This window comes from Nyctibius grandis, chromosome 2, assembly GCF_013368605.1.
Source record: "Nyctibius grandis isolate bNycGra1 chromosome 2, bNycGra1.pri, whole genome shotgun sequence".
In the NCBI taxonomy this organism is placed as follows: Eukaryota; Metazoa; Chordata; class Aves; order Nyctibiiformes; family Nyctibiidae; genus Nyctibius; species Nyctibius grandis.
In genome coordinates, this window is record NC_090659.1 from 34,640,121 (window position 1) to 34,656,197 (window position 16,077).

A 16,077-nucleotide genomic window follows, 5' to 3' on the forward strand; every position below is an offset into this window, starting at 1 on the left:
GTCAAAATGAGGGACATCCTACTAAGTACAAAAAAAAAAATCTGAGTCTGTAAGTTAGGTATGTTCTTAATATAATTTATCATACACAAGTAAGTCTAAGTTCTAAAGATCTTTCCAGAAACAGTGTTCTAGTAAGCTGTAATGCCACTTTCGCAGGTTTAGCCTAGTCATATTTGTTTTCATAGGCTGGCTTTATTTTTGCTTTATTCGTTACATCTTTTTTTCAAAACACACAGCATTCTTTCTTGATTTTGTTATCATTCCAGCTGGGCAATACACATTGCCAGAATCAGGCTTTTGCCTTAAACACTGTAGGCTAAACCCAGTTTAAATCCATCAGTTTCAGTTCAAGGGAATTTGAAGTCACTCTCTCATGGTCAAAGTGAAAGTGAAACTTGAGAATAATCTCTCCTTGATTTATACTGCAGCCCCAAGAAGTTACTCATTTATACAAATATATAACACTATGACCTGCTTACCTTTGTACGAATTCTTATGCCCTAGTGCAGACTACACTGCACTAGGCATCAAGGGCTGTATATAGCTTTATTTCCAAAACCAGGAGGTGCTGCATCAGAGAGTTGTTTAATTATGGTGCACTGAAGACCAACAGCAGCAGCAGACTTCAAGGCAGAATGTAATGACATGGAAGCATAATGCTAGCATGGCATTATAATGTATTAGGAGTACAGCTTTTGTCATGAATTACTAATAGAAGGCCTACTGCTTTTATACTTGAAGCAATGCATTGCAAATACAGCTTTATGCTATCTTGTTAAATTATATGGAATTAACATCCATTTTTAACTCTGAGGAGTCATGAATTTTCACCTGTAAATCAGTGAATCACTGTATTATAGGAATACAGCAGAAGAGTCTGGTCAGAAGATGCAAGGTGAGTATCACTGGCATAAAGAAAAAGCTTCATACACATATTTTACTTCTAATTTTACTATCTTCAGTAGTCCTACAGACATCAGTGAAACTACTGGTTAAATACTGTACGTAAGTACAATCCAAAGGAAATTCAGGAAGCGGAGATCTACTTCCAGACAGTTTTCTCTACTAATCTATTTTCCCCTCTCTCGGATTCAACTCTTCTCTGAACATTTACTCATCTCTTCCCTGTTTTTCTCTTTCATTTTTTACCCCGTAGTGCTAAGAAATGGAAAACAAACGTAACATTGATAACAAGGCCCACTCAGGCTCTAGAGATCATACGCCTGTAGAATGTAGGGGGGAAAGAAGTATTTTTCAATTGGAAGGAATGAACATTCATCACAGCACTCCCTCTGAACCAGCATCTTTTTGGTTCCTTCCACTGCAGTCACGGAATTAGACAACTGTTGCAAAGCTGGACCTAGAGAAAACTTTTGTTCTGGGTCCTGCAACAAGAGGCACACACAATGTAGAGGCTATTCCCACACATGCAGCAGACCCTGATTCAGTTCTGGCAAATTCTACAAATTGCCAGAGCAATACTATGCTGTCCAAGATTTAGATTACAAAAGGATTAGTTCCATACGGAAGGCTGTACACAAACCTCGATTTTGCTGCAGAAAAGGGCAGAAACTCAGCATGAGACCATGAACTGTGGTTCCTCCAGAACATTATCAAATGCTCTCCGTTCAGCTGCCAGACTCCCACATTCATGAAATACCCATTTGAGAACAGAATACAGTAGTAGTCCTTCACAGATGATAACCAAAGTCACCTGCTTCAAAAACCTAACATGGCTGTCACATCCCTAGCAGGTACTGGACTGCCAGGGTCACATCATAAAAGCATCAGTAGTTTCTGAGTATTGCTTATCTGTCCAAGGAGACAGGAAAAGAAGAAACTAAGTGCTCTTTTCAGTCTTTTCACTGCACCCAGAGGTCTGGTTCTCTCCATTAACAATGTGTCTAACATCAAGCTGAGACATTAGAGACCACAGGAAGACTCAAAAGCAGCAAAGTCCCACCTGTTGTATATCTGACAGGAGGGACTCCATTCAGAATCCATAAAAACAAGATCAGAAGCCTTTCACCTCCTATCCCTCTGAAACTACTATTGCTTTTATCTAGGACAAAATAAAGGAAGAAAGATGGGAAGGCAGGAGCGATCGACCATATCTAATCTCTTCTCTTGAGCTTCCAGAATACTTCTCAGCTCCTGTACAGGCAAAAAAAACAAACAAAAAGTGAAGCAGAGGGATGGAGAAATCTTCAAAAGAATATGCAAAAAGATCAAGGCATCAGAACAGACTGAGCAAAGGCTAAAACTAATAACTTGCTGCTGAAGCTAGGAGAACAGAACTGAAGGAGGACTGGTGAATTCCAATTATACACCATTTCAGGAGCATGAGCTATATATTAAAAGGCAAACAACCTATGCTTGCACAGCCTCAGTAAACGTGGCTACAAAAAAAACCACACACAAAACAACCCCAACTCCAAAAGCATTCCTATTCCCCAATATAAATAAAGATATTTTCAGCATAGTCTCTAGGTATTTATCTCACCAACCACTAAAAATATCAATCCCACAAAAAGCACACAGGGTTTGTTTCTTTGGCAAAAGACAGGGCTTTGTAAAACCCAATTAAGATGATGAAGCAAAGGGAAAAAAAGCACATACAACATAACTGGAGATGCTGACTCTTGCTGACCCTTACTCTCTACCACAGGCTGTCTCTAAGAACGCAGTATGTTGAAATTGGGTTCCATTTTCTGACCTACCATGCTGTGCTACAGGATAGCAACCACAGCCTGTTCAGCTGTTCCAACACAGGTAGCCAGCAGATGGCCAAATTTAAGGATCCAGCCCACATTAACCTTAGGTGTTCAGCCTGTTTTTAGACATTCCAGACCTAAGCTTCAACCCAATTTCCATCACTCCTCTCTAAGGCTACTTCCACCAACATGTACAATTTTTTCATTAAAGTGCCCTGTTTTAAGGACATGCTTTCACTTGGCACGTAAGATCAGCATATTGAGAAATTGATTCTATGTCAGTAAGAAAATGGGAGAAACTCTGAAGTTTCAAAAAATTAAACAAAAAATGACAGGAAAATATTTTATCTTTATCAGTTTTTATCTTACTGAACTATAATAAACATACCATTTTATGAACTCTGAACAACTAAGTTTTGTTAAACAACTACTGCCAGAAACCCAGCTAAAGCCAGAGGAATTAAAGTCTGCAAGTAAGCTTTCCCACATAACTTGTTTCTGTTCTTCAGTCCAATTCCCATTCCTAGTTGCACCTTTGCAGTCCAAGTGAAGGCACACTGACAGAGGTACACCGAGTCTTCTCAATCTAAGTTATTTATGTTCACAGATGAGAATTTAGTTGTTAACACTGTACGACCATTGATTTCCACTCTGCCATTTCACTGCTAAGTGCAATCCAAACTAGCAAGCTCACGTGCTAGTTAGCTTTCCAGTTAAACTTCCTAGCAGTCACATGACACAGCATACGGATAAATTACCACAGCCCAAGTACAGAAACAGTTGAGCTTAATAAACCATTTCTGATTTATGCAATTCAACTAACAACAGATTCAGCACTCTTTGACTGCCAGGCCAACTGCAGCACTTACTTTCTCTTCCAAAAGAAAATTTGAGGATACCGTTCGCTAATGAAAATGCATTAGCCTATATTCTGTTGTCTAATAAACGACCAGTCCAAATACCATTCACAATCAAAGGTCTAGACTTCAACATAAGAAGTTCAAAATAAAGTAAGTATAACTACTCTTCAATTTGTATACAGAAAAAATACACTTATCTCCACTTATTTCCAAAGTTTCTGAAAGAGTCAGCTTGTTTATGTCTATGTGTATTAATTACTATGGCCATATAGATTAATACCACTGGTGCCAAGAGAAAGTCAGTTCACATTTTCATGTAAATGCAGGTTAAGGGCAAAACATCAGACAGCTGTCATTAGCACAACTGGACAGCTCAACATGGACAAAATCATTAGATTTATTGTTACATTAGCTATACACTAATGTAATAATAAAGAACATAGTAATAATAATGTAATAAGTTACAATATCTAACATGTGAACTCCAGTAAGTCTGTTTCGAATAAACCGTCCTCCGAATGAAGCTGACTGCGCTGGAAAGCAGCTTAACTTCCTACTGAACTGGAACAGGAAAACAGAAGGAATTAACAGATACACAATACACTGCAGATCTATCATAGTTTTAGTCAAACTGCAGTCATTAATTTTAACTCTTAAAGCCACAGTCTTCCTGTCACAGAAAAGACTCAAGGGAAGACATATGTGTCTGTCTCAAGAGGAATGGATTATCAGGCAATCACTTATAAAAGCTGTAAACCAGTACCACGTATTATATAGAACAACCCAAATTAAAGTAAAAGCATGTATTTTTAAAATAAGCTTATCTGATCTGAAATTAATATTTAACTGCTTATCACTCAGTTCTAATGAAATAACTTTTTGAGTATTTTAATGCATTTGCCAAGAGAAAGCACAGCAATCAAAAGGATCTATAAAGTTTAATGCAGAGGACCTCAAGCAATCATCCAGAGGCTGGATTATTTTTAAGACCAATTCACATAGGCCGAAGGTTGTTCTTCCTTAGGACATTTTGGGAGCAGGCTGGAAGTCAGATGAATCATTTTAGCAGCTAAGCTTTGTCTTGCCCATATCACAGGCACTCCCCACAGTACATGACAGGCAAAGAGCCAAAATGTTCTTAGGAGAAACCATGGCCCAGAGCACGTTCCTGATCCTAGAGCTATCCATCCAAACCAAAGACCCCCTCCCTAACCAAGCACAAGAAGCCTCTAAAAAAAAGTGGCTCTGCAGACTACATCAGCTCCTCTTCCACTAACACTCCTGAGACTGAAGCAGGGAATGGTTCAAGAGCAGGAAAGAGGTGTGCGTACTGTGCAGCACATCAGCCCTGGCCTGTGCTGCGAAGGGGCTCTGTGGCTTTCAAAACAGGAGATCTTGGACGAAACAAATCTAGTGTTTCGTTCTGGTGAGACTCGAAATTTTAAAACAAATCAAAACCTTTTTTTTTAATGTAGATGAGGCTTAAAACACCAAGCCAAAGAAGCTTTATTCCCCGTTTGTTGCTCTCTGATCAGATTCTGTTACAACAAACTGACCAGAAGAGACTGAATTTTACTCCTTTGAGCTTATAATCACCTTTTCCTCCCATAAAAGGTGAAGATCTATTTCACATTGAAGGTTATCATTAGATATTCCAAATTTTTAACACTCTCCCTAAGCTCTCACAGCTTTGACAACCTCCTCCCTAACCTTTATGGAAAACTTCTGTAATTCCCACTAGCTGTTCCAGAAAAATATAAATCTCTGCTTTACCCTTTAGTCCCTGTCAACATGCCAAAGCGAAAGATATTCCAAATCTCCAGCATAAATAAAATTAACATTTAATTACAAAGACTCACACTGTTAACACCAATTACATAAAAATACTGCCAATACCACATGGCCCAGTTTCCCTTCAGTCTCAGTGAGGTGAAACGTATTACACTGTTAAACATCTTGTTACAAAATGGTTTTGGTGATTAACAAACCACATTGCAAAAAAGATTAGAGGATTCTTCTATGTCACTGCTAGTTACCAGTGTTCCAATGTATTTATCCAGTCTATAAAATCTTTAAGAAAAGCATAAACAAGGACTAAAAGAAGTAACAGTTAAAATGTAAGTTATTTTTAGAAAAAAAAGTCATTTTGTAACTTTTTAACTTTGCCTCTTTATTTATAGTCTCAAACCTAATTCTGAAAAATATCAACTAAAATTTGCACAAGTGTATTATTTTACAAATTGAGTCAGTGAAAGTATTTATAATACAGAGCATTATACACAAAGTAAGAGTAGACTCTTCCCAAGCAAAGAAAATAATTTAAACAACAGGACAAAGAAACATGCAAGAGACAATGTCACATTACATAAAGGTTCAGAGGAAAAAAGGATCAATATAATAGTGTCTTATAACACATAAAGCATTAGAAAAAGGGGAAAAATAATATATGCCAGTGTCACAGTTCAGTGCTTTAATCCATCCTTTCAACCTACTATTCCCCAAAAAAAAAAAAACAACCAAAAAAACCCCCACATTTAACTGACTCCAGGAACACACACAAAATCATAAACATATTTTAAAATGCGTAAGTAGCAGCCTGTAAAATACTTCAGCAATTTTGGGAAAAAGGTGGCTTTTAAAAACCACTAATATATGAAAGATAACCAGCATCAAGAAAAGCTGCTTTAGTATAGCAACTATGGAATTAGATAAAACAATTCCTAAATCTATGCCAAATTCTATTACGGATTATATTGTTTAGGACCATGGGGAACTGGACAAATACTACTCACTCTCCACAGAACAGCACTGTAAACATCAACGACTGTTAGCGAAACACAGAGTATATATGGAATGTTCTTCACAAACACGTGTACTGGGTTTGGCTGTGATGGAGTCGTTCCCCACAGCAACCCATAAGGTCCTGGCCTTTGGATTTGTGACTAAAACAGTACTGATGACACATGTGTGGTTTGGCTATTGTGGAGCAGTACTTGCACTGGGCCCCCACCCCACTGAGTAGGTTTGGGGGTGGGTAAGAAGCTTGAAGGGGACAGAGCTGGGACAGCTGACCTAAGCTGGCCAAAGGCATGTTCCATATTACATGATATCATGCCCAGCAATAAAAAACTAGGTGGCTCTGTCTCCCAAGACAGCCATTACACCAAGACCAGCTGGGCACCAGCCTGCTCGTGGGAGGTGGAGACTGACTGCCTTTGCATCACTTGCTTCCTCTTCCTCTTTCCTTCCTTATCAAACAGTCTTTATCTCAACCCACAAGTTTTCTCACTGTTGCCCTTCCCATTCTCTCCCCTGTGCCAATGGGGGGTGGGAGCAAGGGAGCAAGCACCTGCATGGGGGCTCAGCTGCCAGACAGGGTCAACCCACCAGAACGCCGCACATCTACTACACAGCAATCTCATTTCAAAGTTAATCCATACTTTTTTGTGATTTTTTTTTAATTAGGAATTTCACATGGGACTGTGCCAAAACTTCATGAAAAGCCAGGTACAGCATCTACTGCTACTGCCTTAGCAAACACCAAATTAACTTGGAAATCAGACTGCCTCAACACAATTTATTGTCTCTTTACCACCTTATTATCTCTTGGTGTTTTTCTATGTATTACTTCATTATTAGCTCTATCATTTTTTTCAGCTACTTCAGTCAACCTGACTTACTTTAATGTCCTCCTCTTCCTTTTCTTTGAAAGACAAGGACCGCATTTTCCCACTTCCACAACCCTGGGGCCATCACCATCGGTTATTTCCATGAAGCCTGTAATCAACAGCTGTGCCGCACCAGGTGCTCCCATTTGCAGAAGAAAGTGGTCAGCTACTCACAAAACACAGCATCGGCTTACTTCTGCTGGCATCCACTAAGCCAAGAGGATCTAGACATATTTCAGCTTATCTAAAATTTGTATCAGGGACGAGGGGGAGTTGTGATTTCTTTCAAGTTTCTGGATACAATTTATCTTTTCCTGAAGATCAAAGCAAAGATGAACTCAGCAGTCTTCACCATTATGTACTTTAATCAAATAAACGCTATGCTTCAGCGTTCTCCCCAATTACTATAAATTATCTCAGCATTTTTTTTTCTCTGCCCTTCTGTCCCCTGACTTTTCACCTTAGCTGCTGTTTGTACTGCAACCCGAGACAATGTCCTTGTTTCCAGTTTTCATACGATTCTTTTTTAATGAACAGTATTTCTGGAATTCCTAACACTGCTCTACTGCTCTGTTATCTTCTGCCTGCATCAGAATTTGTCTTTCAGAAATTGACAGATCATCTTATATTCCTTATGTCTTAGGAGAGACCCTATCTACCTACTTCCTTAGCTTGTAAAAGTTATGCTACTTTAAAACCCCTGTCATTTCTTCCATTCCCGAGGGGAAGGAATGCTATCAATTTGTTATAGTTTTCATCAAAATTTAATCAAGTTTCAGATTTTAAGCACCTCCTTACTAGTCCAAATCTAGTCTAAAGCACGTAGTTCAACAATTTCTACCAGTTTCTGGAAAAAAAGGTGTCCCAAACATTCCCAGATCTTCAAGAACTGCAAATCCTATCTTTTTGTCCTTCCAGAAAGTAGTTTTGTCAAGTTTTCAATTTCTGTCAAGCTGTACTCTCCACCATTTCTGTTACTCGCTAAAAAAAAAAAAACCCCACAACAAAAAAAACCCCAACAAAACAAAAACAAAAAAAAAAAACCCCACAAACAACCCCAAACATTGCTTATTGCTTCATACAGATTAGGCATTCTTGTCCTTTTTCTTTCACCAAAAGACATTCAACCATCTGCTTCAATGCCACATCATCTTCAGAAAAAAAATGCACGAGAATGCACACGTGTACGTATGCAGTGTAACATCATCGCCCTTTCCGAGCCCCCGAAGGCAGAGGACTGTAGCAGCACCTTCAGTCAGTCCAAAGACAAACAGAACACAGACTACGGAATTTTCAGCCATTTAGGGAAACAAAACACAATCAATCCCACCAGCTGGAGGATGCTCCCTTGCACACTACTAGCCTATGCTCGCAGGCAACAAGTGACCGGTCAAATCACCTACCGAAGGCAGAATTTCCTGCGCTTAGCCTTTATAACACACACACAAAAATACCTATTGCCTTGGTGATCCAGTTCGATCATACACAGCAACTTACAGAACTCTTACTATAACTATACTAAAATACTGAATTCAGAATACATGAAGTCTCAATTGCTTATAGAAATGAAGTGTTCCTTTATTGCGTAATCAAAATAGTTAAACATTTAAGCTAATGCTAGATTTCTTTCTTGAGAACTTTGCAGAACTGCACTAATGAAGATTTAACTAGTAGCATAAAATTTGAAAACAAACCTTTTGGAAAAAAAACACAAAAGGGGACTATCGAGCAAGCACACTTAATCCCTGAAACAGCCTCCAAAAGTGACTGATACAGATAGTTCTGTGAATTAAATGCACCACGATCTAATACTACATAGTACTCCCACATACACGCAAAAATATCTCTATCACATCACAGTTCAATAGTGACTGCTAAACAAAGTTATCCAACCGCAATGACTCTTCCAGACCTTCACAACAATCAATATTAGGCCTTAAAAAAACCTTCAATATTATATATAGTATTGGAATATCATTGCCTGCCAGAGGCTGGCAGAGTTGTAAATAGTAACAGGTTATAAATAACAACAGTTGCCTCAAACAAAGGCTTCCAGCTATTTGCTGTGCTACAGCCCGTTCAAAGAAAATCCTTTTTTTCTATTATGAAATGCAAACTTTATCCATGCTCAGATCTAGAGAATGAAGGACTGAACACAGAAAAGCAATAACCCCAAAATAATTAAAGAACAAAAGCAGGCAGACAAGCCTGCTTCACTTGACAAAAGGCTAGCCTTTCAAGGTAAGAACAAAACAGCAGTAAAATGATTCTGTTCCAACATTAGACAAAACTCCTATCAGGATTCTATTTAAAGGTCTAACAGAGACATTTGAAGAATAATATTGAAAACCCTAGAAAAGCCAAAAAAGTTAATTCCATAGTATTTTCATGAGGCTTGAAATAACTAATTTAAAGAATGTATTTAGCTTTACAAAATCAAGACAAAATATTCCATCACAATGTACAAATACCTCACGGTGAAAAAATTCCAGGCATCAAAGGATCCCAACCTACCAACGAAAGATGTAACAAAATTGCTGGGTGGAAGCTGAAGCCAGTCAGCTGGAAATAAAAGACAGCAATGTCTGACTAGCATTCATCTTTCTGATCCAATTCAGTGGTTAGCATTCATGTTAAGAGGAAATTTTTTTTTAAGATGCACTTAAATCAAGTGTCTGGTTTTAAGGTCAATGCACAGCAGCAGAAAAAAAATACAGCTGCATGCAATAAATGGCAGGTCATTTAATATTACCTTTGAGCCCTAAACATTGTGAGTGTCTTCGATGCATAGTCTCTCCACTAAAGTTGTGTTTAGAAATACCCATGAAACTTCTAATATCTTTTTGTGTAAAAAAAAGCTTCTAATAATCATCTTCCATCAGAAGATTAATAATTATGTTTGGAGACATAAGGCTGCTTTCGACCTCTACCTTCCTACCCCCACATCTTGTTGTTCAAATTGTACCTGCTAGCTACCTTTTCAATGGGACCTTCTCAGTTCCAGTGCTGATGCATGCAGGCTGCCAACAAGACAACATGCAGTGTAAACACTCCTGCAGAAACCTGATCTAATACCGTACGTACAACAGACGGCAATCAACAGCAATGCTGTCCATTACTCTTTGTATCAGTTTTGGAAGAGGCCTACAAGTTTCCTCAAGACAGGTAAGTTTAATAGGTATACATGAACTACACAATTTCATAACAAAAATTATATTTAAAAAACAGGGAGGATCCATTGCTCATCTTTTCCTCCAGATATACCCCAGGACACAGCAGTTCCCAAACTGCACACACGCACTGTGATTATCTGCTGCGTGCTCAGCTGTTCACAGTGCAGTAAAATTACTAAATTACAACCTTTGTGATATTTTTCAATGCCAGTAGCTGTAGCAGTTGCCACAGGTATTTTGATTATAACCTATGAAATCAGGATCTCCTCAGCCACATTCCACAACAAGAATTCACTACGATTCACTACTTTCTATCTTAAGTATATACAAGACTTTTCTGTCCAAAGTCATTAGTAACTATGTGGTACATGAACACTAACGTAAGACATATAAGGAGGGGTAAGTGCCATTTCATTAAGTTTTACTTATATGTACAAAGAACTAATGAAAAGCAAAGTTTAACCTCATAGGTACAAAATTCATCCAAAACATTTGGTTTGAGACTTAGAAAAGGCTAGAATATAGCTAAGTACAATTGGCCAAGCCAGCTTTAGTAGTAAATAAGCTCCAAAAGCACATGGTACATGTTTTTGACAGAACAAACCTCAGACTCAACAAAAGTCTCAGGCACTTCATCAGCTGAGCAGTAGCAATGAGTATTACATGAGTACAATATACTGCAATACATTCACAATATAGCACTAGCACAACTTCAAATGATTCTTTCATGCACAAAGGATTACACAATTTATGTCGCCCGTGCCTTTATTTGTTCTTAATTATTTTATACGTAACCTTTCCAGTACAACCATCCGTTTCATGAAATGTTCATCATTATCTTTACTGTCAACTGTGGTACCCCAACGTGACCCAAACCACGCAGCTGCACGGAGCTTGCCAGCTCAGGCACAGTTCAGCATTACTAAGGCTGTAAGGGTTTTGGCTCACACCTAGCCCTTATTGAGCCAGGCTGTAGTGCGGGCAGAAGGAGCTCAACTCTCTTTGTGTCTTTTTTAAAATGCTAGGACACTCCTAGACATAAAAACTCTACTTTCCTCAAGCAGACCTGTCTCATGGGTCATTTACTTTCCCCAGGCATACACGACTGATTGGTTACCTACGTATGTAGTTGCTGATGAAGATTATTGGGTATTTTGGATTAACCTGTCATCCTCTAAGGCCCACCTCACACTGCTGAAGCAAATTGAAATTGAGATGCTGTATCAAACCTGACACAAAATATGGATCTCCAGTATGAGCATTTTTTTTCCCAAAACAGTACAGCCCAAAAGTGTACAAAGATTAATGTACCTGAATGTTAAATTACATCTCTACTTACAAGTTTATTTCAGAAAAGATATTTTAGTAATTAGAGCAGACTGGGCCATTTAGGAATGCCTGCACTTGAAAATCTACCAAAATAACTTCCAGAGCTGAATCCAGTGGGTTGGTTTTGGTTTTGTTTTTTTCCAGATCAGAATAATTATGGAGGCCTGGATAAACCTAGAATGACCTGCTAACATTAAACAAGGTCAAAACTTGTTTATATTAAAGCACAGTTACAGAAGGTCATTCTTTTGCAAAGGAATGAGATTGCACAAGAATCTTGGGAAATGCACTTTGTAAGAAGGAAACTGAATAAACAGCATTCAAGAAGAGTGTGCAAACAGAAAACAAACACACAGGAAAAAAAAAAAAAGCAGCACAGACAATCTGAGCGCTCATACTTTGTGACACAGAGGTCCCAAGCCCATGACACAGTAACCTCTTACACAGTTAGGGCAGCTACAAAGATAGCTCCAAGCTCAACAGAAAGTAAATCCCATATGGCAGAACATGGTATGCAGACACAAACAGGACTCAGCTATAAAAACCAACTGAGAATCACTGGTTTAAGTATTGATTTTGGTTTTGTTTCACAGGTTTTTAGTACTAGTGAGTTAGCTTAAAGAGCCAAACTGTCTTTTACAGTGGTTTAATTAACTGAATTAAGCTACCTGAGAAAGTTTTAAAATAAACATCATTCATTTCTATCATCAGAAAGGAATAGAGACTCTACAGCCCCACTATGCACACAACTGTACTCCATACAACCCATACTGTTATTCAGTAACAAAAAAAAAATCCAAGCTGCATTTCAATATACACTGCAACCAACTGTGTTTGAAGAGACTCTTCAGCCCACGAGAAATACAAAGTTTCTCTCCTCCTGCTCACCAGGATTTTTCAAAGAGACAAATTGAGAAGCCAGTTTAGTCTAAAGCAATATAATCAATACAAAAAAGAAGACATAAAGACCATATTGTAGTTTCATTATTGTCAGAAATGAAGTAAAAAAACACTGTAATTCAAATTTATTTGGAGAAGCAAGTGCAAATTCCTCCTTTTTTTAATACAGGAAACATACGTACATCAGAAAACAAAATCACAGACTGCCATGACAGGGTTATTCACACACTTCCTTTGGGCTTATTCTTCTTTAACATCTGTTGAAAATTCAGTTGTGTTTTTGTAACACAAGCACTACATTTCCATAGCTCAACAAAAATACCATTTCTTTTTAAGTGAGACACTAGGTAGCCTCTATAAGCTGACAACAAAGCAGTATCTTCTTCCCATCAAATATTCAGGCTAGGTAAACACAACTGAACTGCACCTTTAGTATCACGCTCCTTATGCCTGGCATATTCGCTGTCTTGAATACTTGTGCCCTGTGCCACCAGCAAATTCTTTTTTGGGTAATTCACGTGTAAGTACTGTAGGTCCCCGATACAGTGCATATTGTTCAGGCCTTCCACGCCTCAAGTGGTAAAATTCTTGCACCAACATCTTACGTCTTGTTGCCAATTTCTCCTCCAGGCCTCTGAAGTCTCCAATAGAACTTGAAATTACCCCAAGCCATCAACACCTAGGATCATACAAGCTAAGTAACTACATTGGTTTTAATCTATTTGGTTAAACTGCTGTAATCTTCCTACTCGAGGTTTCCTAAGCAAACACAGGCACTAAAGAGAAAGTAAGTGGAGATGTTAAGTGGCCCATAAGGCTTATTAAGATCAAGCTGATAGTTTTAGCGAGGCTGATGCGACATAAGACTACTAATCTTAGAAACTCCTGGCAATCTTATAAATCTAAACCGTAGGCATTTTTTTCTTCAGAGGTTTTAAGGGTCAAAGACTATAGTCAGTCTTAAGATATGAATACACATAAATATATAGCCTACGCGCACACAAGATTCCACAGACACATCCAGTGACAACAGACTGGAGCACATCCAAAGCACAGGGCTGGCCAGGCTGTAACATACCGTTCTGACTCTGTTCACTTCCACTAACACAAACTAGGCTTAACATCATAAAATAAGACTACTTCTTTCTAGAGAATCATGAGACACTTTTCAAACCATAAAGTAATACAGAGACTACAAGGTTAAAAAAAATAGCATTACTAAAAGGCTGCCACACAGGAGATGTCCAAAAGCAAGCAGTAATGTAGGGACAATGCAGAACGGTAGAAATCTTTATGAAAAAGCCAAGTTTTGCCAGAACACCCAAGTCACTAAAGCAAAGACTGAAATCTTTATACCTCTCTAGTTACAACTGAAAAGCCTCATGAACATTAATACTTTCCCAGCAACAATTTACAAACCCAACTTTCAAACAGACAATGGTGAAATGATTTGTTTAGTGCTGGGGTAAACTTAAGATATTCTAAGTTTTAGGCCATTGCTCTTGCCAGTACAGAAAGACACGGCAGAAGGAGCACAAATGTCAGAGCAGGAGAAGCACAGCAGCAAAGGAAGGGGTGAGGAAGTGAGAATAGACTCACATGAGCAGAGCCCAAAGAAGGAAAGCATGGGTTCTTGTCAGGTTTTCATTTTAATGTTACACAGGACAAGGTGTGATGTTGGCATCTTAAAATGGTACAAAACCCTGCCTCACTGAAACGTGGTAGCAAGCCCAGTGCTGGCTCTTTATACTTGCAGCATTCTTTCACTAATACCAGTGCCATAAATGTGCAATTGTTTCCACTTTTAATCACTTTCTGGCTTAACACCACTGGCTCATTTTTGTCTTCTTCTACCCTTAGTGTAATACTGGAATGAAGAACCACTCTTAAGCTTCACAGTGTTACACACAGCCTTTATATTTACTAGCAACATTCACAGGATAATAAAATCTAAACAACTCTTGTGTCAGAGAGCAAGAGCCAACTTAAGCTTCTATTAAGCTTCATGGTGTTACACCCAGCCTTCGTATTTACTCTACCGGCAACATTCATAGGATAATAAAATCTAAACAACTCTTGTATCAGAAAGCAGGAGTCAAATAACCTCTGATACAGATATGAGAAGTCTATTGTTATCTAGATCAAAATGTCAGTTTTCTAACAGCAACATAAATCATTCCTGGGTTTCAGTCCAGTGCTTCTGAAAAGAAAAATGCTATTTACTCATCAGCAATACTTCCTAAAGCGCATGAATTTTCCATGAACAAGTCTCCTACACAAGTACTGTCAGAGTTCATGCCTGAGGTTTAACTAAGCCATCTCTGCATGGCAAATGAAAAATCTCACATTCATTATGAGTAACTTACTCGCTTCTTCAGTCACTAAGCTCACCAAATTTCAGGTTAAAACCCCTTATTTTGCCCCTCTTCCCCAGGGAGCTGGCTGTCTGGGAATAACGCAAGGGAAGAGGCAAGCCTGCCGCTCCAGCTCCCGGCACCTCACCTCAGGAGGCCGAGGCGGCCAGGCAGAGCAGCGGCGGCGTTTACCACCAGCTGCCGACGACCACGCACAGCCGGCTGTGACCGCCGGAGCCCGCCTCGCACACAACGCGCACACGACGGCCCCCCTCGGCCTGCGGCGCCTCCCGGGGAGGGCGGGGAGCCGCTACGGGGCCGGGCCTGCCCCACCGCAGCAGCGCGCACCGCCCGGCCGCCCCCTGCCCTGACTGCGCACCCCGGGCTCCCCAGGCCGCACGCAGGGGCGGGCCCCGCCGCCCAGATGCCGGGCGAGGAGACGAGGCCTATGCGCCGGCCTCCGCTACCGCTCCCCCCGCCTCGGGCGGGCCCTCGCCCCTCCTGCGCGGCGGGAGAGCCGGGGTGACTCCCACCGCCCCCTCACCCCGCTCCCGCAGCGGCGGGCGGCCCCGGCACTCACCGAAGTCGAGGAACTGCTTGATGGAGAGGGGTGAGGGGGAGAAGCGGGAGTAGTACTCGATCTGCTTGGGGATGGGGCTCTTCAGCAGCGCCCCGCACAGCCGCATGGCGCGGCGCGGCGCGGCCCGCCCGGCTCCTCTCCGCCGCTCCCCTCCCCTCCCCGGCAGCGGCCCTAGGGCGCTGGGGCGGCGGCGCAGCCAGCCGCACTCATGCCACGGGTGCGGCCAGCCCAGCGGCCTCCCTCGCCCTCTGCAGCCCGGCCCGGCGGGAGGGGCGAGCGGAGAGACCCGCCCCACACGCGCTCCCGCCCGGCCTGGCGCACGCGCACACCCGCGGTGGGAGGGGCGGGGCGGGGCGGGGCGGGCGCGAGTGACTAGCGCGTGTCGCCCGCCATCCCTTCCCGGCGGCCGGGGCGCCCCAACGCGCAGGCGTATCGGCGCGAGGGGCGGGGCGGGGCCTGTCGCGAAGGGAGCGGGAGCGGGGCGAGAGCTGGTCGCTTC

At 40.9% G+C, this 16,077-nt stretch overlaps 1 protein-coding gene across 1 annotated transcript in view; it reads right to left on the reverse strand.

Annotated features, from left to right (window-relative positions):
- The window catches only part of PDK3 (pyruvate dehydrogenase kinase 3), a 59,310-nt gene extending 43,450 nt beyond the window's left edge, over positions 1-15,860 (reverse strand). The window contains exon 1 of the mRNA XM_068421624.1: positions 15,579-15,860. Coding sequence (XP_068277725.1) covers positions 15,579-15,684 — 106 coding nt within the window. The 5' untranslated portion in view covers positions 15,685-15,860. The remainder of the gene's footprint in view (positions 1-15,578) is intronic.
- Between the last annotated feature and the right edge of the window lie 217 nt (positions 15,861-16,077).